Source organism: Branchiostoma floridae, chromosome 15 (genome assembly GCF_000003815.2).
Source record: "Branchiostoma floridae strain S238N-H82 chromosome 15, Bfl_VNyyK, whole genome shotgun sequence".
NCBI classification, from domain to species: Eukaryota; Metazoa; Chordata; class Leptocardii; order Amphioxiformes; family Branchiostomatidae; genus Branchiostoma; species Branchiostoma floridae.
Genome location: NC_049993.1, coordinates 5,282,269 through 5,305,592, shown reverse-complemented (window position 1 = coordinate 5,305,592; position 23,324 = coordinate 5,282,269). Strand labels below are relative to the sequence as shown.

The window sequence follows — 23,324 nt, the reverse complement described above, 5'->3', positions numbered from 1 at the left end:
ATCAATCAATCAATCAATCACCCAATCACAAAATCAATTCATCATTCATCCAGTCAAACAATTTACTCATAAATGTATCCATTCCTTTACTCCTTCTCTCATTCCCTCACTCACCTGTACAGCTGCATCTACTGCCCCCTGTACATCTGCCACTCCCACCTTTGCATTGGGCCACACAAACAGGAATCTTGGAGAAAATGACCGTCCACACTATCAAGATGAGAAAAAAGAAATATTTCTCCTCTCAATAAGCTTTGTGGTCTTCCTTCAGATAATCTATTGAATTGACTTGAATGTAAAAAAGCTAGCTGTTACAAGCAACCACCTAAAATTGTCAGAGATGAATGAATGCATAAGATAAGAATTATTTGCACATACCATTGGTATCGTTTCTGGTCCAACACCATTTCCAAGGATCAGAGTGATTTTGGGCACCAAAGAACTAGCTACGGCTGATGCCATCTTCCCATGAGCCTTAAGTCTGTTACTAAGAGAGGCAGCTTCTGTAACATCATTGGCTGTTGGCTGGTCACATGATGCATTTTGCAGGAAGATCATTGGTACAGCTCTTTGAGCACATAGCTGGGCAAAGTGAGCTCCCTTCAATGCCCCTCGCTCGCAGAGTGGCCCATTATTGGCCACAATCCCTGCCAAATGCCTGTCAACAGAGTAGAAGATTCACAAAGCATAAAACGAAGATTCATAGACAGCAACAAAAAACAATAACACAATTTTTCCATTCAGAAATGTTTTTAGAGTAGAATTTGTAACAGACTGACAAAATTTATCACAAAATGAATATTGCATAGTACAAAATAATGTGGAAGGCTTGTGCCCGGAAGTTGAAGTTTAAATACTACTCACCCCTGAATAAAGGCAAATCCTGTCACAAGCGAAGTTCCATATTTGTGCTTGAATTCATGGAATCTACTTCCATCTGTTAGTCTGGCTATAACCTTAAACCAAAGGAAAGGTTTGCAGATTTATATCAAGGTAGTAAAGATATAGATGCTGGTACAATATCAAAACAGGAAAGAACACAATTCAGCTTTTAATAACCTTTTAACACCCTCTACTAATCACCACTGTCAAAAGCAAAAAAAGGACATACAAATCTTTCAAAGCCTGCGGAAGAAACACACAGGAAAATGTACACCAAGGCCCTCTGGAATATTTGCTTGTTGAGAAGGACAAAGTTTTTGCCCTGTCCGTCCACAAAAATCTTAACTTCATGAAATGAAATTGATCAAAATGTATTTTCCTTCCCTTAAAATGACAGATTCAAAAACAAATGTCAACAACATGGGCTCCCAAACAAAGAGTGGGAAAGAAAAAATTTGAACCTGGAAACAGCCCTGGTGTACACTCTATATATGTATACTAGTAGATACCTTGTAAACATCAAAGTCTTCTGTTCCTGGTAACAGTCCCTGCAGTTCCTCTATTGGGTACAAGGGGTCCTCATAGTTGTGGTGCTGCTCAGAGAGTGGGCGCAGTGAGTCCTCCAAGGGAACCCCGTCGTGGCTGTGCAGGTACTCAGCCATTGGTCGGTTCAAGCCTGCCATGATATCCCGCGCCATCTCAAAGGCTTCAAGCTCTGTTTCTGCATAGTGATCTGTGCAGCCACTTACACTGGAGAAAGAAATGAATGACTGAATAGATGAATAATTTGCATGATTATTACTAGCCTGGATAACAGACTCTGGCCTGATCTCAGTAATGTCTATCATTTCTATCAAGGTTGAACTCAGAGAGCCTGCTGTAGAACACCCTTTAGGACCTGTTGGGCCTAGAGCCAAGGGGTCGGGCTGTATAGGCCCTGGAAACAGTCTGGCATCCAGGCTAGATTATTACAAATTAGTCTCCTTTTCCATGAATGAAAAATTTCTCATACACTGGTTTGTCTGGTCCTTTGGTGAATATCTGGAATTAGTGGAACACAATCTTGAGACTACTATCTATCAATTTGGCTCTATCAGATAAGCCTTGACATTCTGTTATCACTCACTCACTCACTCCCTATTCGATTTAGCGTCCGTTGATCCCTCTCTTGCAAGGGTTGGACATTGGGATGTTTTTTAGGTCTGATCGCTGATCTCCAGCTGCCTATGTCAAGGGGGTTGGCTTTTTCCAGGTTTAGTTGTTGAATACAGGGGTCTAGCCAGCGTCCGTTTTTCCGTCAATTGACGGAAATTTGCTGCGTCTGACGGAAAAATTTTAAAACCAATCTGTCAACCTTGACGGATAAAAATCCTTGGTGGAAGCTACAGGCAGCTTGGGGACGCCGTCCACGGCCGTAAAAGCCACACACTGTTTGTTTTGCTATTCTTATGATTGTTGACAATGTGTGTCGGCGCCCTTTCGCATACGATAATCTCATTAAAACCCGTTTTTCAAGGTCTCAGTTCAGTCCGTCTAATTAATTTTCGCGGTTTTCACGACGATTGTAATTGGCTGACGGAAAAAAATTTCGAGCTGGCTAAAGCCCTGGTTGAATATCTTCCTTGACATTGTCTACCCATCTCCTCTTGGGCTAACCATGAGGGTTCTGGCCCAATAAAGATACTTCTGCAAGCCGTAAAGCTTTTACCACTCACCTGGAATGCATCATGGCCCCACCCAACTCCTCTGCACTGACTACTTCCCCCAGGGCAGCCTGGACCAGCGGGGGCCCTCCCAGGAAAATGGTGCCCATTCCGTGGACGATGACAGCCTCCTCTGTCATGGTAGGGACGTACGCGCCCCCCGCTGTACAGGAACCCACCACGACGGACACCTGGGGGATCCCAAGAGACGACATGATGGCCTCATTGTAGAACATCCTTCCACCATGGTTCTTGTCAGGGAATATGTCAGACTGGAAGGGAAAGAAAGAAAAAAACACAACACATTCAACAGGTTTCGTAGCACAATTCTTATTTTAGAAAGACACAAAGACCTAGAAAAAATTCTTTATAAAGTCAAATATCCATCAAACTAGAAGGTTATGAGGGAGCAGCAGTTATACTAGTACTGGTTTAATTGTGCTTTCAAACTGCAAACATTCTTGTGTACGACCAACTTCTACTGGCTCACTTTTCCTGTTTTTGCACATGTCCAATGTGAACATGCTAATATTATTAATTATTTGGGGGCCGAGCAATATTGAACCATAATACAAATATACATTTGCATGTTTTTACAGATGCTTACCTGACATCAGGCACACATGTACAACTAAGTACTCACCTGGGAGGTACACACCTGTCCTATGAGTAACTCACCTGCAATGGCAAAAAAGCTCCTCCACTGTCCACCAGGTAAATACAGGGCAGGTGGTTCTCCTGAGCGATCTCCTGTGCTCGGAGCCCTTTCTTCACAGAGATGGGGTAGGACGTCCCACCCTTCACCGTGGCGTCATGTCCCGTCACCAAACAACGTACTCCACTCACCACACCGATTCCTGTGGCAAGTAGAGTGCTTTTACAACCTCCAACCAAAAAGTAATCAGCATGGGACATCACCACCTATTGTACAGTCGCTAACCAAGTGGTGTATTTTTACCTTTCCATCATGCAATGCGTGCATATCATTAATATCATCAGCCAGGGAATTGTGTCGTATACTATCACTGTGCCCAAACTTCACCAAACAGCAGTGTTTTTCGGAAAATACTATTGATTGATGATATTACACTACTTGTGCATCAGAAAAACTCAAATGCACCAAAAAGGACCCATTGGAAAGTAAAGAAAATGATATTTGTCAACAATTATTACAAAAACAATTCAAGAAACATCATTTTCTTTACTTTCCCAAACACTGAAAGAGTGCATGTTTTTAGATATTGAGTGACTACAAATGTACATGTACACTGTAGTTCTGCCTATCCCTTTTGTAGCCTGGAGTCCAGCCTTGTTTGCTTTGGTGCGCTCCTGAAGGTTGCTGCCCTGGAATGGACCATTAAGCAAACTAGGCAAGACTCCAGGCTATCCCTTTCTATCCTCTCTAGAAGGGTGAGCACATGGTTCAAACAAGTCCTGCAATAGAACAGACTACATTCTTCCTCTTGTTTAACAATTCATATCCTTTGAATTTGTACATGATATATAAAGGACTGACGTCAGTGACGTACCAGTCACCGTGCCAGCTGCAGGGATGTCCCCATACTCCATGCCCATCCCAGCCAGAGGAGACAGCTCTAAAAACTCACAGCCTTCATCCAGCAACAGTCGTAGTCTGAAAGAGCAATGAATCAATTTCAAGCTGCTAATGATTTAGTACATTTCTGTATTGACAATGGTATGGGGGTGGACAGGGGCTGGCAGTGGCAGTAATAATCTGTCCTGGGTATTGGTGTTACGTTGTGGAATAGGGCCAAGATAAAGTGACACGTAAAGTAGATTGGTAATGCATGCGGAGAATAATTTGTCAACATATGATAATGCTAACTGTCCCATGCCCTTGTGCAAATGAAGTGATGAAACCCCTCCGGTGGGAAAATATGTAGATTATGTCGATCTTGAATAAATAATTGTGATGATAAAATACTTTTTTGACTTTATTTATTGACTTTATTTGACTTTATTTATTTTGCACAATCTTTAAAAAGTTAACATAAAACAAGTTAAAGGAAGAAAGTACGTGCAGGGGGGAAGAAAAAAGCCTCGTGGCTTGTACAAGGTCTTCCTCCAAAGTCACAAGATTGAATAGACGTGTAAAAATTATACATTAGACAATAATGTAACCAAAAGAATTATATCAATTAACAAAATGGAAATAAATCATAATAGTTCAATAATTGATAACTAATGCAATATCATAACGGCAAAATGAATGAAATGATGTAATAAGAATATAACATTGAAAGAAATGTAACAACTGACAATGAATGGGAGATTAATTAAATGTTTGATTATCTAATAATGACTTTTTTAACAGGTTTTTGAAGATGGGTTGTGAATGACAAAAATGTAAGGTTTCACTTAAACTATTCCAGATTTGCGGACACTTGAACAACATGGAAAACTTTCTTTGTTGTGTTTTTACTTGTATCTGTTTTAAATGGTTAGACTGTCTAGTATTGTAATGATGGTGGTCTGAATTGAGATGGAAAAGGTTCTGGAATTGCTTAGGTATACAAGAACTATTAATTGTTTTGTGAACAAAAAGGCAACTTTGCAGTTTGTTTATATCATATATAGTTAATACTTTTAAATTACGAAACAAAGATGCAGAAGGGAATGTATACGACACATTTGAGACTATTCGGACGAAGCGTTTCTGCAGAAGAAGTAGAGGTTTAAGTGATGTGGAGTATGTACTCGCCCATACGATGTTACAATATGCAAGATAGGGATATAGTAAACTATAGTATAATATCATATATGTTTTAGAAGATAGTAGCGTTGCGATTTTTCTGACAATACCTATGTTTTTATAGATTTTTTTGCAAATAAGGTCAATATGTTTTTTCCAGGTAAGTTTGTCATCAATGGTGACACCTAAGAAACACGTGTGCGTAACTTGATTAATTGGTGTGTTATTAATAGCTATTTTAACATTTTCCTTATTGTATTTTTTCTTCCCTGCAAAAATAATGAAATTTGTTTTCTTGACATTTAAGGATAATTTGTTAATTTGGAACCATTTGTTTATTTTGTCTAATTCTCTATTCATTTTACTGACTAATATATCAAGGTCAGAATGTGATGAAAACAAGTTAGTATCATCTGCAAATAGTAGTGCATATAGCTCATCAGATACATAAGCCAAATCGTTGATATATATGAGAAATAATAGAGGACCAAGTATAGAACCTTGAGGGACGCCACAGGAAATTGATCTTGTATCTGAGGAGTAGGTATTATTGGAAACATACTGTTTTCTGTTAGATAAATAGTCTTTTAGCCATGTGAAAACATATCCTTGAAAGCCATAGCAGTTAAGTTTTTCTAATAGAATTTTATGGTTCACGGTGTCGAATGCTTTCGACAAGTCCAGAAACACACCAATGGTGAATTCATTCTTTTCTATGGCCGAGGTAATTTTATCTACTAATTTCAAAAGTGTCATATATGTTGAATGGTGTTTACGGAAGCCATATTGGTGTTCATGGAGAATGTTGTTATCTTCTAAGTGCTGTAGAATTCTCTTGTATACTAATTTCTCTAGGACTTTTGAAAATACCGGCAAAACTGATATGGGGCGGTAATTTGACAGTAAACAGGTGTTTCCCGATTGAAAAGCGGTATGACTTTGGCTATCTTTAAATCATTTGGGACCATACCAGTTTCCAAGGACAATTTTAATACATACGTGAGGGGCTCTAGTATTGAGCTGCTGACTTGTTTTATCAAGGAGGTGCTTAATTCATCATTACCAGGAGCAGAGTTCTTAAGATTACAAATAATATTCTGGACTTCGGATTGAGTGGGTGCTTCAAAGAAGCTATAAGATGGGTAGACATTGTTAATGAAAGATAGAGGAGAACAATCAGTCTTGTCGATCTTTTTAGCTAATGAGGGTCCAATATTAACAAAAAAGTTATTGAAGGCATCTACAATGGCTTGTGGGTTTGATATTTCATGTGTGTCGTCACAGAGTTTGCTAGGAAGAACATTCGATTTCTTTTTTTTATTAAGAAGCTCGTTTATCAATTTCCATGTGGTTCTTATGTTATCTGTTGTCTCCTTGAATTTTTTGTGATAGTGATTCCTTTTAGATAAGCGAATTAATGTGTTGAATTTATTTCTGTAAGTTTTATATGTCTGGAAAGAAGTTGGATTTGGATTCCTTACATATTTTTTGTATAACTTGTTTTTCTTGATGGACGATTTATGAAGCGCAGGAGTGAACCAATAGCAAAGCATTTTCATACCTGTCACGAACTAGCAATTTCTTGTTCTTCTTCACGTGCCTTTCGATCGCCTTCTGACCACCTCCAGCCAAGACCTGTTTATAAAGAGCGGTGTACTTCTCTTCCAACTTCTCACTCGTCTTCAGGTTTTCTTGGAAGGTTTTGCTCGAGGTGTCCACTGCACCGTCCAGTGTCTTGAAGGGTCTTGCATGAGTTCCAAGGGACCTAGCGGAGCCTTGGAGAACTCCAAGTGACACAGGGACTCTAAAGAGACCTCTTGATAACATAATTGCGTTTAGGTATGATTCAAATGTCCAGAAATCCTGCTTGAAAGACAGGAGAACATGAGAAAGTTGATAGCAAGTGTCATTGGGGTCAAAGGTAAACGATGTAACCTTTGACATGTCGTCCCACAATGCACAGTAACTTTTGCCGAAAAAATATGTGCGAAAAAACTAGTGATCTTGGATAAGTTGAATATTTACACATTTGAGGGAATCGTTCTGGGTAAGTAGACCCTCTTCCGATGCTTAATACGTTAATGATCTATTCTGTGGTGACAGTTTTCTGTTAGATTGATTTTTAATGTGGTAAAATGTGTTTTCGCAGCTGCTTGTTGGTGGGGAGGGGGGCAGTGTTTAGCGCGCATCAAACAAAGCAAAGGCGGGGGTTTTGAGACAAATGATATAAAAACATGTACATGGTGTGCTTTTGGTATTACATGTGTCATCTAAGAAGTAGCATGAAATATTTGAAGTATAATACTCCAGTATGACAGAAATTCCTGGATATTATTTATTGCAGTTGAGAACTTGCTTGCAAGATTATGTTCTTGTGTAAATTTTAATGATTAAAATACCTGTTTCCTTAGCTCTTGTATATGTCTTTCATACTTCTTTACAGCCTGCTGTAGTCATGGCAACAACAAGTGATGTACGTGACATCCTGGAACTTAGTGGTCCATCAGGCCAGGAGGGGGAGGGGGGCACACCACGGGAAAACATCATGAAAACAGTGAGTACACAAATTGTGAAAAAAGCAAAGCTTAATCATTGCTCTCGTGTGTAGTTGCAGTGGTTGTGTAACGGTTGGTTTCCTATCAATCACGGTATATTAAAGCCTTTTCTTCAGATAAGTTTCTTGGCATTAATATACTATTATGGTCTTCACCAGTTTTCGCCTGATTATTCAGCCACATGTTTATTATCAAAGGTACACACAGATCAAATTTTCATTGATACTTTGATCTGTGTATACTTTTGTGTGGTAAGAAAGTTTAGCATTGTACTATAAAACCTCATGTTTATATTTAATTTTCAGAAAAAAGTGAAGAAACTGTCAGACACACCGACATTCAAAAGACCAGAGGGAATGCACAGGGAGGTTTATGCCCTGTTGTTCTCAGACAACAAGTAAGTAAAACTTCCAGTTCTCCCACACGAAACATTTCACTCACAGTTGTGCATGTCTTCAACATTAAATTCAGCTGAGATAGCCCTTAACAAAACTTGCATTATTACATAATCATACATTGTGTGGGGTCTCTCAGAGGGGTGAAGGTTGAAAATGAATAATCTAAGTTCAGTGATGAATGTTTCTAGTCTATTTTTAAATGTCCAATGCACTGATTCCTACTTGTCAGACGCCAAATGGCTGTCTGAAACGTCAGACCGTTTCCAAAACCATATCCAGTTGCTTGAGTAACTGCTTGTTGGCTGATCCATATACTATTAGTATTACCAAAACATGTTGTTGTTATGATGTAGTTTCCCCCGTGGCGTTCACACAAAATTAAGGTCTTGCTTTATGAAATCTATCCCTATATTTGCCTTTGTGTCTTGCTTTTATGTATCTCTTGTGAAATTCCTGCATCACACTTCATGAATGAATATGTAATAGATGTTGTGACGTGACAACCCCCATTGACTTAGCCCCCCTCCCGCTCAGTTCCACCTATTTCAGGGATGCCCCTCCCATCATTCCGAGTGCCTCCAACCAAGGCTACCGCACCCTGAAGGCCAAGTTGGGCCGTAGCAAGGTAAACCTACATTTCTACACTTTATACCTCAGTCGCTAGCTCACTTCATAAACAGGTATATGTATGTTACCATTATCAGCTTGATCAGTGTAACATTTTACACTAACCTACACTGTACATTAAGTTGGGAAGACATTCAGTTTAATATAAATTCAAAGCTTTAAAAAAGCTTTATAGGCCATACTTTGCTAGCACACAGCCTCTTATTGTCACCAACATTCTTGATTTTTTTGTGTGTGTGTGAAAAAAAAGGTCCGTCCATGGAAGTTCATGCCCTTCACCAACCCTGCCCGTAAGGACGGAGCCATCTTCAACCACTGGAGACGAGTAGCAGACGAGGGGAAGGACTACCCTTTTGCCAGATTTAATAAGGTTTGTTTGTTTGTTTAAACCTTTATTTATTCATGAAAGCTCAAATCTGCCTGCAGGCCGCTTTTCATTGAGGTCATGAGGGAAAAGGCAAGGGTCAGACAAAGTTTATAACAGAGATATACAGTTTACATAATTTAATGTCCTTATAAGTCTATAACTATATATATAAGTCTATATACACAATTTTTACATACATGGTACAAAATACATGATAGAGTGAACTGCTACATGATTCAAGTCCGTTCATCTTTTTTTTTAGTTTGAAAGATACTGCAAACTAGTGCAGATGCAATAGACTGTTCAACTCTTGATCATATTTTCAAAGGGAAATACAATCATTAAAATGCTAACAAGTCATGTGAGTCTTTGTGATGCCTGTGGGTAAGAGAGTAGAGTATCATCAGCGGGAAAATGACTATGTAAACTCCAATGTAGTCTTTGTTGCCTCTGTACATGTAATCCTCAGTAGAGAGTTTTTGGAAGTGTAAACATTAACGTTTATCAGATAATGTTTTAGAACTGTTCCATATCATGTTGTGTAGTTTTGCGTACAGATATGTTCAGATATTATACATGTACTAATGAAGCGTATTTCCTTGTTACAGTCAGTACAGGCTCCAATCTACTCAGAACAGGAATACCAGCTCCACCTACACGAGGAAGGGTGGACGCGGCCGGAAACAGACCATCTCTTCGGACTGTGTCGGAAGTTCGACCTTCGCTGGTTCGTCATCCACGACAGATATGACCACGATCAGTTCAAGAAGCGCAGCATTGAGGACCTAAAGGAGAGATACTACAACATCTGTAGTAAACTCACCAAGGTACATGTAGTTTTATTCTGTATTCTCCACTATTCTCTATACTATCTGCAATTGGAGAAAATGTAGAAAGGTTGGCAAGTGATTGTTATATTTACAATGTAGTTCTGTACTGTAGTTGTGTGCCATTTATATACCAACTTAGCAAAGGAATACATCTAAGAAAGTCAGACAGTTTCATAATCTTCCCAGATAATTTCTTTTGTTCAGGTCTACACAGTGTCATTGTAGTAGGTCCCAATTCCACCTATCTTGCTCATGTAATGTCTGTACTTGTGGAAACCAAAGTTTTATTATTTACTAATTCTCAATACTGACTTTGTAGATACGAGCCCCTCCAGGCCAGGAGCCCAAAGTGTATGTGTTTGACGCAGACCACGAGAGACGACGCAAAGAGCAGTTGGAGCGCCTGTTTAACAGGTAATGTATCAATGTAGTACAAGTACATGTATAGTCTATGAGTAGTGTCCAGTATAGTAGTAGTAGTGTCCAGTATTTGATTATACTGCTGCGGAGGTCCCTGGCATAAGTATGCAGCTGTCAGCTAGTCTTCACACCAAGTTTCCAAATGGCTCTGTCCAACTTGTTCACAGCCTCTGTAGCCTCTTGACTGCAGTTGTGTGATAGTGTTAATGCTGCCACTGGCTTGTTCAACATGCCTGTAGCACTGGAGCCAGCATTATCACAGCACTGTTGTGATGTCTCTAACACTGTGTGTGCATGGTGTCTTTGTTTGTGCAAGGTTGTGAGTCTGTTGTTACTCACTTGACTAACATGTTACTGGAAAGGATTGCAGTACAGTATGCTGTGGTCTAACATTAATTGTACTTGCCAGAAAGAGCAGGGTAATTTCCCTTATTACATGGACTCTGTCTTTTCTGACAAGCCCAACAGTAGTGTACGTTCTTAGCAAGTTAAAGCTGGGTTACATTTCATACCATCTTTAATTTCAACAGAACACCAGAACAGGTGAAGGAGGAGGAATATCTTAACCAGGAGCTTAAGAAGATTGAGATGAGAAAGAAGGAGAGGGAGAAGAAGACTCAAGACCTGCAGAAACTCATCACAGCAGCAGACAGCTCTGATGCCCGCAGATCTGAGAGGAAATCCACCAAGAAAAAACTTCTCACCAAAGAGAAGAGAGAATCTTCGGTGTGTGCACTTGTCATCTTGTGCCATTTGTTTAGAAGCATCTCAGTATCAATAGTCTGAATTTGAAGATATAAGTGAATAAAAGTGCACCATCTAGTGGTATGAACATTTCTATATTACAATGTTTGTATGCTTGTAAGATACTCATCCAAATGCTGTATGGCAAAGGAATTGCTTGCAAATGTGATTTGAATTCCATTGACATTTCTTGAATGTGTTGTTTTTCCTTCAGGGCTCTGTGGATATCCCAACTGGTATCAAGTTCCCTGACTTCAAGCAGGCTGGTGTGTCACTCAGAAGTCAGAGGGTAGGTGTTTTCCTCACGTGTAGGACTGGCACTTTCTCAGCTTTCAGATCCATTTCATCCTTTTTTCACTGACTGGTTTTGTACTATATGAATGGAGCTGTTTTACATGTCACTCTGTCATCTCTTGTAGATGAAGCTTCCTTCCTCAGTTGGCCAGAAGAAGGTTAAGGCCATAGAACAACTTCTGGAGGAGTTAGGAATAGGTAAGTATATTTACCATGTTCCAATCTTTTCCTAGTCAGATGCATGTAATATCATTGTAGCATCATATTCTTAGACAAAATGCTGATCTATTGTACCATACCACAGAATGTAACCTTTCACTTACACTAACTGAATTCATAAAGAGTCAATGATTAACATTAGCAAGTAAGAAACTGTGTCATTAACTGATCACTGAAATTATTTTGTTACAGACCTGTATCCCATGCCTACAGAAGAGATATGTCGGGAGTTCAATGAACTCAGGTGCGTTGACAGCTTCATGAATTTTACAGCCACCCCACATTTATTTGATTCAAATCCACTATATGACTTCCTTCTTCCCAGGATACAAACAAGAAATATTTTGCTTGTTTGTTTGTTTGTAGGAGCGATATGGTATTCCTATACGACCTGAAGTTGGCCTACGCTAACTGTGAGTTTGAGCTGCAGACCCTGCGACATCGGTTTGAAGCCCTGGCACCAGGCAAGATGCCGCTGACCGTCCTCCCCACAACGGTGGGCCCGAGCACGTCAGGAGCCGCACCTGCAGAGAGTGAGGAGTCGCCTACACGGAAAAAGGTATGTCTTTTATCATAACATCCAAAAAAAGTTGAATACAAGCCACTACAATATTGGCAAAGGGGTTCAGTGAATTTGCATATCACTCTTAAAAAGTCTGCCTTGCATCTAGTTGTAATAATTCAGTCTGTAACTAATACACTGTGTTAAATCATGTTCCATGTACCATGAAGGGTGTTTGCTGCATTAAGTCTCATCTCACCTTGTCCATCCCTGTCTCTTTCAGGCCTCTGATATCATAGATGTTGTATCGACTGGTCCCTCCACCCCAGTAAGTATGCACTGACCACGGTGCTGTGTGTAGCCTTGGTGGATCTTTGTCCAAGTTGCCTGCTCGCTGCTACTGTCAAGCAATTTCTATTCCTGTTTGGCAGTCTGATTTTTACCTCTTCTGGGCTTGTAGTACAACACTGCTGTTTGTATATTTATAAAGATTGTGGGCTGAGTGCTTTATGTAGGATTAGAGGCTTCTAAACTCAGGAATAAGGCCACATTTATTTGATTCTGGATACACTACAAGCACAAAGTATAGACACATGAAAATAATACTGACTCACTCTCACTTCTTTGGATGTGAAAAGAAGCTGAGTTTGGTAAACACCTATTTCACTATTCTTTTGGAAAGCTGGTTTGTGAGGCATGCTTCCATTGCCAGGGCTAAATTGGTGTGGCCTAAGTTCTGTTCTTGCCTCTCTCTACAGCAGAGAAAACGCAGGGTTAGCGCAGCCGACCCAGGCAGTGCCATCAAGAAGACAAAGAAGTTGTAGATGTGGAGTGAATTATACTGGTTAGAATGATATAAACTGATAGATTGAAATATAATACAGTAGGAAAAGGCTACGTTAGTGTACATGATGATCTGGTCGTTAATGGGAGAAACTACAAGTACATATAGGTCATTTCTGCTGATTAAAGTTTGCACCCATCATGTACACAGTGGCATGGTTGAAAAGTTTTAGATGTCATGCCAGTACACAATCATCTGTGGAGCAGGGGGATAGACCACCTTAAGGTCATCCTCGTTGCTGCATTAGGAAAAGCAAGTTTGCATGTATCTTTGGAGATAATATAGAAACACTTTACACTTTGGGGTCTGTTTTTGAAGGTCCCAAGGCAGACCTACCTTATGCTCCATCAATAAGCCTTTTGAATGCAAGGCTTTTGTTTCATACACCCTAAGATATCTTGTAAGTTGTATATCATGTATGTTTGGGTCTTTGTTTCTTCCTGAACCCCCTCCCTCATTTCGTTTTTTTCAATCTTAGGGGAATAGATTTTCTCTTGTGAGAATATATCTCAGCCTTCATTGTACAATATAAGAGTAACAATAAAAACAAACAACAAAATCATTAGATCACCAGTGTCTTTTTATTTACATCTGATCCTTCCTTACAAAAGCATGTACAAATTTACTCCCATCTGTAACAGCAGAATATGTGCTACATGATAAATGATGTAAAAACATCAAGATACTGCCATGATTTAAAAGCCATCTACAGTGCTTTTTTTCTTCTCAAATACAGACAAGTGTTCTGACTACACTTCTTTACTTTATCAATACATAGGCTTTCACTACATTGCACACTCTGTAGCTCTGTCTTACAAATCAACTTCCAGTTTTGTGTGCCAGCCAGCAATCTGAATAGAAGATTTGAAAGACTAAGTCTTACAGCCATTTCATATAACCTGCTGTTAAGTACACTTACAAGTAGGGGCTGTGCCATTAAGGTCATAACAGGGGTGGTCAGGAAGATTGTCTTAACCCCTCAATATCTTGCTACAGTGCATTCCCTTTCGTTCTGAAAAACACATCTTGACCACCCCATGCTAAGTCTACAAACTGGTACAGCCCCCAAAACATCACACATCATGTCATTTCAATATAAAAAATCTCCAACAATATTCCTTCACTGATTGATAATCTTTCCAAGAATACTTAAGAAAAGGTTAGATATGTGGTCTACACCTGACTTCTGAAGTGTATTGCTTGATACCCTTCTTCATTAAATATTCAAACCATTTCTTAACCATTTTCAGATATTCAGCCTGACACATTTGTCTTAAGCATATGGCTTGAGTAAATCTCATTCCTTCATAATTTTACATCTTTCCTTTTTTCACAACGATTTTTTTCTTCTTTTTTTTTTTTTTAATTTTGTTCTTATTTAACATCCAACAATGGATGATCATCTATACTACCTTGTTTTTGGTCTTTTGCCTAGTACCCTTTTTAACAAATGTCAGGTACTTAGGCATAGCAAAATACTAATATGCTATACTGGTCTATAGTCATATTTTTGGTCTATTTTTTATCAGTGAGGTACATTTGTTGGTCTGTTTCTACCTCCACAAGCAACAATTTACAGGACTACACAAGATATGCCCACTTGCCACCTTCTATTCTTTTGAACCAATGTAAAACAGAAGTAGTGGCATTGCGAACATTTAAAATAATTTTACTAAGTGGGCCTTATGTCTATCTTAGGCCATTTCTAGTACAGGAGTGTTAAAGAAAGGACATAAATTTCCCATTCTCTTACTTAAAAAACACACCAATCTTGTCATCGCAACCTTGAGGGAAATCTTCCAAGTCCATTTTCAGCCTCCTGTACTGAGAATGGCCACTGTCTTCATGTACATCTACTGGGTTACATGGAATCACTAACATTTTGTATGTCTTTAATTTAACACAAAACATGGATCTACAAGGATCAACATGGAAACATAAAAGAGTGACCAATGATCCATGGCAAAGACTTAGCTGAAACTAAACAGGGTCTCGTCATCAGTAACACTTATACTGCAGCTTAAGTTTTACCACTAGAGTCCCCAGTTGAAGTTCAACTTTCTATGTCACCATAGTCAGGGTCACCCGTTAAATAGCTGCCAGGGCTTCACTTCCCGAAGGCCAGTGATTGGATGAGCTGCTGCTTCATCTCCTTGGTCGCCTGCTCCAGCTGTGCCACCTTCTCGCGAAGCTTGGCGTTCGCTGCTTCCAGCTCGACCGCCTTCTGCTCCATGCCTGCCTCGCGCTCCTTACGCTTTCGGCGGGAGACTTGGGCAGCGATGTTGTTCTTGCGGCGCCTGTCGATTGGTGGCTCAGCGGGGGAAGGAACGGGGGATGATGGGCTACTCTCGGAGGCCGAGAGGCGGGCCATCTTCACTGGAGGCTCATCAGAAGTGGAAGCCTGGGGGATGGCGGCTACGGTGGGAGGGTTGTCAGCAAGTGGGAACAGCATGGGTGCTGTTACATCAGTCGCTTCCTCTCCCTCTGTAGATTCACCTGCGCCAACCTGTGAAACAAAGGCTAAGTTTTTAAACTTTGCACTCGTTTCTAGAAAAGGAAACAAGTAAAGAAAAAGTGAGAAGCTCATCATGTATAGAGATTACAAAGATAGAATATAAAGATTTTTGTACTTTTATACAACAAAACAACCATAACCAACAAAAGGTTTGATCTATGTATTTCTTGTTATGATTTTAAAGATATGACCGACAAATAGAAGTTGAAGAAAACTTACCATCCCCATAAACTGGGACAGGTCGGTGAAGTCCAAGAAGTTCTCCATGTCCAACATCTGCCCAGCAAGATCACCACTAAGAAACTCATTTAAGTCACCATTGCAGTCAGTCAGTTCCGTAATGTCCTCAACACACTTGGTGCTGTCAGACAGGGAAGGCGTACCGACGAGCTCGTCTGAAAACAGGATGCAAACAAATATTGGTAAATGTAAGAAATATTTTCCGACTACACCACACCTTGTAGTGGGGCAGATAACTGAAAAAATCTTTCACTTTGTGATACAAGCACCAAACTTGGTACAGATACTCATTGGACTTTACTGTTTTGAAAAAGTACGCGGGCCACTTGATTTGACTTTCGGCGCCCCCTAGCGGCGCGTTTTGGTACTGCAGCAGACCTTCCGGGCTTTGTATCTCCTGTTCTAAACATGCTACAGTCATGATTTTTATGTGGTAGAAAGCTGGTAGGGTAAGAAACAAGTGACGTAAGTTTGGTTTCCCTAGCAGCTTGCGTTGGAACTACAGAGGCATTTTTTGCCGCTGCCGAATTGCCCTAGGGGCGCTTTTTGGTACTGCAGCAGACCTTCCGGACTTTGTATCTCCTGTTCTAGACATGCTACAGTCATAATTTTTATGTGGTAGAAAGCTGTTGGAGTAAGGATGAAGTGACGTAAGTTTTGTCTCCCTAGCAGCTTGCGTTGGAACTGCAGGGGCGTTTTTTTGCCGCTGCCGAATTTGAAGCGGAACAACTCCGAATGTTTAAAATGTCTAAAAGTATGGGACAGCTAAATGTTCAACTACAATTGTGATACAAGCACCAAACTTAGTACAGATACTCATTAGACTTTACTGTTTTAAAAAAGTACGCGGGCCACTTTATTTGACTTTTGGTGCCCCCTAGCGGCGCCTTTTGGTACTGCAGCAGACCTTCCGGGCTTTGTATCTCCTGTTCTAAACATGCTACAGTCATGATTGTTCTGTGGTAGAAAGCTGGTAGGGTAAGGAAGAAGTGATGTAAGTTTGGTTTCCCTAGCTGCTTGCGTTGGAACTACAGCAGCGTTTTTTTTTTGCCGCTGCCGAATTGCCCTAGGGGCGCTTTTTAGTACTGCAGTAGACTTTCCGGGCTTTGTATCTCCTGTTTTAAACAAGCTACAGTTATGATTTTATGTGGTATAAAGCTGTTAGCGTAAGGACGAAGTGATGTAAGTTTGGTTTCCCTAGCAGCTTGCGTTGGAACTGCAGCGGCGTTTTTTGCCGCTGCCAAATTGCTCCTAAGGGCGCTTTTTACCTGCATGTATGCAGGTATGGTTTTCACGGGCGTGGGAAAATTTGGAAGCTGGGGATTTAGGGCGCTGTATCTCGAGAAAGGATGGTGCGAGCACGACGATTTTTGGTACGTGGGTTGGGGGTGGTGGCCTGACACTCAGGTTTGATTTTGGGCCTCCTGGCGCTTGAACTTGACATTGCAGGTGGCATTTTTGGTGTTTTGGGGGCACTTTTGGCGCTGTGTGTCCGGAACGATACGCACCATTGCGACGATTTTTGGTGCATGGGTGGGAAGTTGTTGCCTGTTGCCTAGGATTGACTTTGGGCCTTGTCGCGTTTGAACTTGACGCGGCAGGTTGAATTTTGTGTCCGGGAGGGGTATTTCCGGAGTTATATCTTCTGAACGGTTGGTGCGGGCGCGATGATATTTGGCACATGTGTCGGCGGTGGCTGAATAATTCTCAATTTTGATTTTGGCGCCCTTGGTGCTTGAACTTGACATTTTAGGTTACCTTTTGTGCGGGCACGGGGCGTGCGCTGTATCTCCGGAACGCAAGGTGCCATTGTGTTGCTATTTGGTACGTGAGTTGTTGGTGGTGTCCTGGTGGTGAGGTTTGATTTTGGGCCTCCTAGTGCTTGAACTTGATACTGTATAGGTTGACCCTGTTTTGGTGTGGTTGGGGCATCCTCCCAATATCTGCTTGGTTCTGAAAACAGATTACGGTTGGGTGTAGAACCATCATCTGGCCTGGGGCAACCTTCAATGTATCAGGTTACTTTGTATCCCCTGTCTTACGGTGTGCCAGATGACGGGAGTGTACCAGATGATATATCTGTTGGTCTGGTATAATTGGAGTTTGCTTATTACTCTTTGTGGTGTTTCTAGAGCTGTATAGTACTGAGTTTAAAGTTCTGGTACAAGTTCATTTACCCTGTTGGCAATCATGGTTGAACTTGAACTTAAACAGAAGAAGATGCAATTTTCTAATGTGGAGGAGAACTGTATAGAGCGTGGGCATAAGAGAAAGGTATGTGTATGATTTGTCCTGTGTTTCTTTTTGTTTCTTTGGTAATGCCATTTCCAATTCCATACTGTATACAGGTAATTTGTAGTTTTGGGCTAGTCATATTCGCTTGGTTTTTGGGCCTGCTTAATCTATAGTACAGGCAGGGTTAAGTGGTGGAGGCTTAGCTTGGTTCTGTTTTAAATTCAGTATCGTTTGTTGCATTTTGTCGCGGCAAATATATGATGAAATTCCCCTTCTAAGCAACTGCTCATTGGTGTGGGGGGATGTTTGCTGGGTGTTGCTCTGACTACAACAGCTTCTGAAGTTTTCAAAGCTTCCATTGCCAGCAGCTTGCCATCTATAAATGGGATTGACAAGGACATTTTTCATAGTAAACTAGAGTTCGGGGACCTCATACCTCCATGAAATATTTATTGCTTTTTTGTGGATGGTATGTATGTTTATAGTCGGTTGTATTTGAGAGTTATGGTTATAAATGTTATGGGAAAGTAGTGGTGTATTTATTTAATGACACAGAGGATGTCCATCTGATTAGTAATTATTAAAATGTGACACTTAATTGTGCGTTTAAGAGGTCGACGGCATATGGTAGCGTGGTGTTCCTTAAGCTTGATGTTTGGCATTTAAACTGTCTAAGGTTGTCAGCATTATTGAGGTTCGACTATGTGCCTCAGAGCGGTGTGGTGGGAGGAAGTTGGGAAACTCAGAAAGAAGAAGGGATGTGGCCAACTTTAGTCAGATGCTGATTTGATTTTCCAACAATATGTCATAACATCAGCTGTTCACACGGTACAAAAACGAGATGCACACTTTCCTCTGACAGCCCTACACCAACTGTAAGATGAATACTTGGCGCCAACCGCGTCTGCTAAAAAAACAAGTATCATTGGCTAGAAAGAGACAACTAACAACTGTCCCTTATCGTAACAAAATCAGAACATCTGTATCGCCCATAAAACTTCTGAAACCCAACCCAGATGAGAGGACCTAATGGCATTTTAATCACCATGTCACTCAAATCAGCAGTACAGTATGTGAGACATCCATACCTGTTATGCATTACCGTTAAATGTACCTCAACTTCTTACAATTATACTTATGCTTCACATCTCCATGATATCCTAAGCAGACATAAATAAAACTAATTATCATCTTCAAAAAACCTCGGGGTTCCCCAAACATTACAAATGTTTCCCTCATACAAATCACCTCACCATCTGCTTGGAGCTGAGCCCATTAACAAACACTTAAAGCACGATGCCTGTTCCAATATATCGCAGATATAGGGGTGATTTCGGATATTATTACATCGATTATAACGACAGATACGGCGCCCAAAATCTCATCGATTCGAGATTTCATCACACCCCACCAACACAACAAGTATGAAACCAATCCATACAGCCGTTCTTGAGTAATCATCTACACAGACAGAGACACATAGGGGTTCCCCATACAGCTGTCATGAAATCACCTCACTATCTGCTTGCAGCTAAGCCCATTAACAAACACATAAAGCAGGATGCCTGTACCAATATATCTCAAATATAGGGGTGATTTCTGATATTATTACATCGATTATAACGACAGATACGGCTCCCAAAATCTCATCGATTCAAGCTTTTATCACACCCCACCAACACAACAAGTATGAAACCAATCCATCCAGCCGTCCTTGAGTAATCGTCTACACAGACAGAGACACATAACAGAAAATATAACCTCTATTCCATGACATTTCATGGAGGTAATTATGCTGTTAAATTTGGCTTAGGTACTACAGGAGATTTAGATTTGGGTTGGATGGATTGAATGAAAATATCATACCACCCTGGGGACTAACTGTTGCTGCTGCATCATGGGGGCCAGCACTATTCATATTGTCTAATGTCTATGGAACTACTATAAAAGTATCATTGGTCAAATTATGCAAGTAACCTTCCGATGTCAAGTGAATAACACCCCAGAAATAAATCTTTAATGAATATCATTGGAAGAACACAAACCAAGGAGATTTAGCAGCTGCATTAGGTCAGTACATTGAAATAGGAAGATATTAGTACTGAATATCATGTGACAGAGTAACTACATGTACATGGGCCATCTGAGACAAAAAAAAGGTTGCGTCTCAACAACTTCAAGGTACTGTGGTTGGTTACATACTTAAGAAATCCAAAATAAGTAATGTTCATCCATGTCCAAACTTACAAATTCAGAAAATGGAATTTCAGACTTTTGCATGGTGGACAACCAACAGGGTAAAAAGCTCATTTTTCCAACCACGTACCACAGACAAAAAGGCAAAAATACACAATAGCTCTACAGAAACCCAATACATTTCATGCAGGCCTGAGGTCTACGAACTCTTGTTGGTACTGCTGAAGACCTTCCGGGCTTTGTATCTCCTGTTCGAAACATGCTACAGTCATGACTTTTATGTGGTGGAAAGCTGTTGGTGCAAGGAAGAAGTGACGTAAGTGGTCTCCCTAGGAACTTGCGTTGGAACTACAGGGGCGTTTTTGCCGCTGCCGAATTCGAAGCGGAACAACTTCGGACGTTTAAAATGTCTAAAAGTGGGTTTTTGACTATGGGAAAGCTAAATGGTCACCTCTCAACCTTCTAAGGAGCTTTTTTTAAATACTTTTGTGAGCAACAGATGGTGAGAATTATAGACAAACTAGGACATATTGTGACGAAATATTTTATCATGACTGTAGCATGTTTAAAACAGGAGATACAAAGCCCGGAAGGTCTGCTGCAGTACCAAAAAGCGCCCCTAGGGGGCGCCAAAAGTCAAATCAAGTGGCCCGCGTACTTTTTCAAAAGAGTAGTATCACATGAGTATTTGTACTAAGTTTGGCGCTTGTTTCACAATTAGAGTTGAACATTTAGCTTTCCCATAGTCAAGAACCTACTTTTGGACATTTCAAACGTCCGGAGTTGTTCCGCTTCACATTCGTCAGCGGCAAAAAAACGTTGCTGCAGTTCCAACGCAAGCTGCTAGGGAGACCAAACTTACATCACTTCGTCCTTACTCCAACAGCTTCCTACCACATAAAAATCATGACTGTAGCATGTCTAGAACAGGAGATACAAAGTCCGGAAGGTCTGCTGCAGTACCAAAAAGCGCCCCTAGGGCAATTCGGCAGCGGCAAAAAAACGCCGCTGTAGTTCCAACACAAGCCGCTAGGGAAACCAAACTTACGTCACTTGTTCCTTACCCTACCAGCTTTCTACCACATAAAAATCATGACTGTAGCATGTTTAGAACAGGAGATACAAAGCCCGGAAGGTCTGCTGCAGTACCAAAACCCGCCGCTAGGGGGCGCCGAAAGTCAAATCAAGTGGCCCGCGTACTTTTTCAAAACAGTAAAGTCCAATGAGTATCTGTACCAAGTTTGGTGCTTGTATCACAAAGTGAAAGATTCCTCCAAAATTTGATGTTATCTGCCCCACTATTGGGAATACCAACTGTTTACACATGTAGAAGGAAGAGGGGAATACTTTGGACTGATTTCCCCCACAGCCACAGCTTCTATATATAAATTACACAATATGATGCAATCTGTAGAAATACTCCTTAGTTCTAGCATGAACAAAGCCAAATACTATAGACAGCATTCACAATAAGCGTCAAATGGTTTTGGGTTGGCATGCCTTGCGCTTGTGGGCGGGGCTATTTGTTTGGACGACTCTTGGCAGTGTATTGCACGTGATTGCGCAATCCCATGCAACATCAATGAAACACCTTTCCCGCCAAAGGATTCTAAACTAGGGAGTCGCTCATGGATAGCCAAATGAAAACTATGTACATGATGCAACCTGTGGTAACGTTGCCAACAAAGTGCTCCCATAAAAGCAGTAGACAAAGACTCGAGTGGTGATGACACTATGATGAAACGTTGCGCAACCATGTGTAATACATACCAACAACAATGGTCATCGCAGCGTATTTATTTCCCCCACCCAATGCCCATAAACCACCTCATTCAATGTTTTCCTGACCGAATTCCCGGATTGCTACGCTGTGATTTGTTATTGACACATCTCTTGGATACGTAAGTAGAATACTGTTTTAATGTTCTTCTATATTTACTAGTATATCACAGTACACTCGACTGGGGTTCACTGAAAATGTTCAGAAACTCACCGGTGTTAAATAGGCCACTTGGTTCCAGGGTCCAACGTAGCGCACTGTGTGTGGTCATCCTCGGTGGTTGTGGTAAACCCTGGGATGTCCAGCATTGCAACAAGCTCCTCGAAGGAGGTGGGAGTGGCGGGCACGTCTTGGGACGCGTTGTTCCCGTCTTCAATGGCAGCAATGGCAGTTGCGTCGTACAAGAAAACGTTGGCGTCGGTCTGCATGGTGTTACTTAAGCTCGGGGTGGCGACTGTAGGGAAGGATGCCTCCGTGATGTCCGAAATGATGAAGCCCTCGGGTGTGCCGAGTCTCTCAAGTCCAGATGGTTCCACTTTCACAGGTAGTTTTACCTGGGAAAGGGCGGGGATGGACTTTAGACAAAAACTACCATGACACATTTACAGTCTTAAAAAGGGTAGCCCGATACACCTCATTACAATTTCAAGACTAGCTGTAGTGTTCTTTGGTATTGCCATCTTAAGAAAGTAAATCCTAAATTCAGGTCGCGCCGCCATTTGCAAACTGGGAACATGTGCGAACATGTACGATATGCGTAACAACTAGGCTCACTTCCGGGTTTGAAACAGTCGCCCGTTTTTCGCAAATAACGCAAAGAAAACGTTGTTTATAACACGATTGCGACGCAGACATGCAAGTCACAATTACCTTTTCCTCGGTCCTTGCGGACTGCTTCGATCCCTGCCTACTCTCCTTACTCACAGACTTGCCTTGATCGAAGTGACGCTGCCGGCCGGTGTTGCACTTTATGATGAAACCCCCGGCAACCTTAAGACCCGTGACGTAGTAGGTCAACCAATCAGCGCTGAGAAATGTGTCCATCTGAGCCAATCAGAAAGCAATGCTGTGAGGGAATCCCCTCGAAATAGATATGACTTCATCACGAGCCAATCAGAGCGCAGAGTCAGAAATAGCTCGCCGCCACACCCCCAACACACCTAGGCATGCCCAGATCGGAAAAGTGAGAAAAACAAGTGACGTAGCGATGACGTTTCGTCTGTCCAAATATAATTAAGTTGTTTTTCAGTCTTTCTCTTT

General features: G+C 41.1%; 3 protein-coding genes across 4 annotated transcripts in view; 1 reads left to right on the top strand and 2 right to left on the bottom strand.

Annotated features, from left to right (window-relative positions):
- LOC118432433 (probable methylcrotonoyl-CoA carboxylase beta chain, mitochondrial) overlaps positions 1–7,219 on the bottom strand; it is an 8,700-nt gene extending 1,481 nt beyond the window's left edge. The window contains exons 1-8 of the mRNA XM_035844008.1: positions 6,860–7,219; positions 4,115–4,218; positions 3,264–3,442; positions 2,598–2,857; positions 1,392–1,632; positions 865–956; positions 379–658; positions 115–210 (exon numbers count right to left, since the gene is read on the bottom strand). Coding sequence (XP_035699901.1) covers positions 115–210; positions 379–658; positions 865–956; positions 1,392–1,632; positions 2,598–2,857; positions 3,264–3,442; positions 4,115–4,218; positions 6,860–7,125 — 1,518 coding nt within the window. The 5' untranslated portion in view covers positions 7,126–7,219. The remainder of the gene's footprint in view (positions 1–114; positions 211–378; positions 659–864; positions 957–1,391; positions 1,633–2,597; positions 2,858–3,263; positions 3,443–4,114; positions 4,219–6,859) is intronic.
- LOC118432435 (DNA methyltransferase 1-associated protein 1-like) lies at positions 7,178–14,118 on the top strand. The gene is made up of 14 exons (XM_035844011.1): positions 7,178–7,345; positions 7,742–7,852; positions 8,159–8,250; positions 8,786–8,876; positions 9,129–9,248; positions 9,854–10,072; positions 10,395–10,489; positions 11,026–11,221; positions 11,454–11,528; positions 11,659–11,731; positions 11,945–11,996; positions 12,119–12,311; positions 12,538–12,582; positions 13,013–14,118. Exons 2-14 carry the CDS (start codon positions 7,754–7,756, stop codon positions 13,076–13,078), a joined length of 1,416 nt encoding a protein of 471 aa, XP_035699904.1. The 5' UTR covers positions 7,178–7,345; positions 7,742–7,753; the 3' UTR covers positions 13,079–14,118.
- Positions 13,661–23,180, bottom strand: LOC118432437. 2 transcript variants are annotated; one of them, XM_035844015.1, is made up of 4 exons: positions 22,935–23,180; positions 22,278–22,618; positions 15,833–16,008; positions 15,026–15,604 (listed from the first exon to the last, which is right to left on the bottom strand). In XM_035844015.1, the coding sequence occupies exons 2-4, from the start codon at positions 22,333–22,335 to the stop codon at positions 15,206–15,208; spliced, it is 633 nt and encodes a 210-aa protein (XP_035699908.1). In that variant the 5' UTR covers positions 22,336–22,618; positions 22,935–23,180; the 3' UTR covers positions 15,026–15,205. The 2 variants fall into 2 exon arrangements, with proteins under 2 accessions (XP_035699907.1, XP_035699908.1); XM_035844014.1 differs by lacking the exons at positions 22,278–22,618; positions 22,935–23,180 and adding an exon at positions 21,589–21,725 and having other exon boundaries at positions 13,661–15,604; positions 15,833–16,074.
- Positions 23,181–23,324: the final 144 nt, after the last annotated feature.

Bases quoted from the DNA above. Each gene is read 5' to 3' on its own strand.
- LOC118432435 (XM_035844011.1), top strand. From the start codon at position 7,754: ATGGCAACAACAAGTGATGTACGTGACATCCTGGAACTTAGTGGTCCA. The intron at 10,490-11,025 runs GTAATGTATCAA...TAATTTCAACAG, and splicing joins TTGGAGCGCCTGTTTAACAG to AACACCAGAACAGGTGAAGG. The intron at 11,529-11,658 runs GTAGGTGTTTTC...CATCTCTTGTAG, and splicing joins TGTCACTCAGAAGTCAGAGG to ATGAAGCTTCCTTCCTCAGT.
- LOC118432437 (XM_035844014.1), bottom strand. From the start codon at position 21,610: ATGTGTAAACAGTTGGTATTCC. The intron at 16,075-21,588 runs CAATAGTGGGGC...TCTGCCCCACTA, and splicing joins GTGTAAACAGTTGGTATTCC to CAAGGTGTGGTGTAGTCGGA. The intron at 15,605-15,832 runs GTAAGTTTTCTT...TTTGTTTCACAG, and splicing joins TGTCCCAGTTTATGGGGATG to GTTGGCGCAGGTGAATCTAC.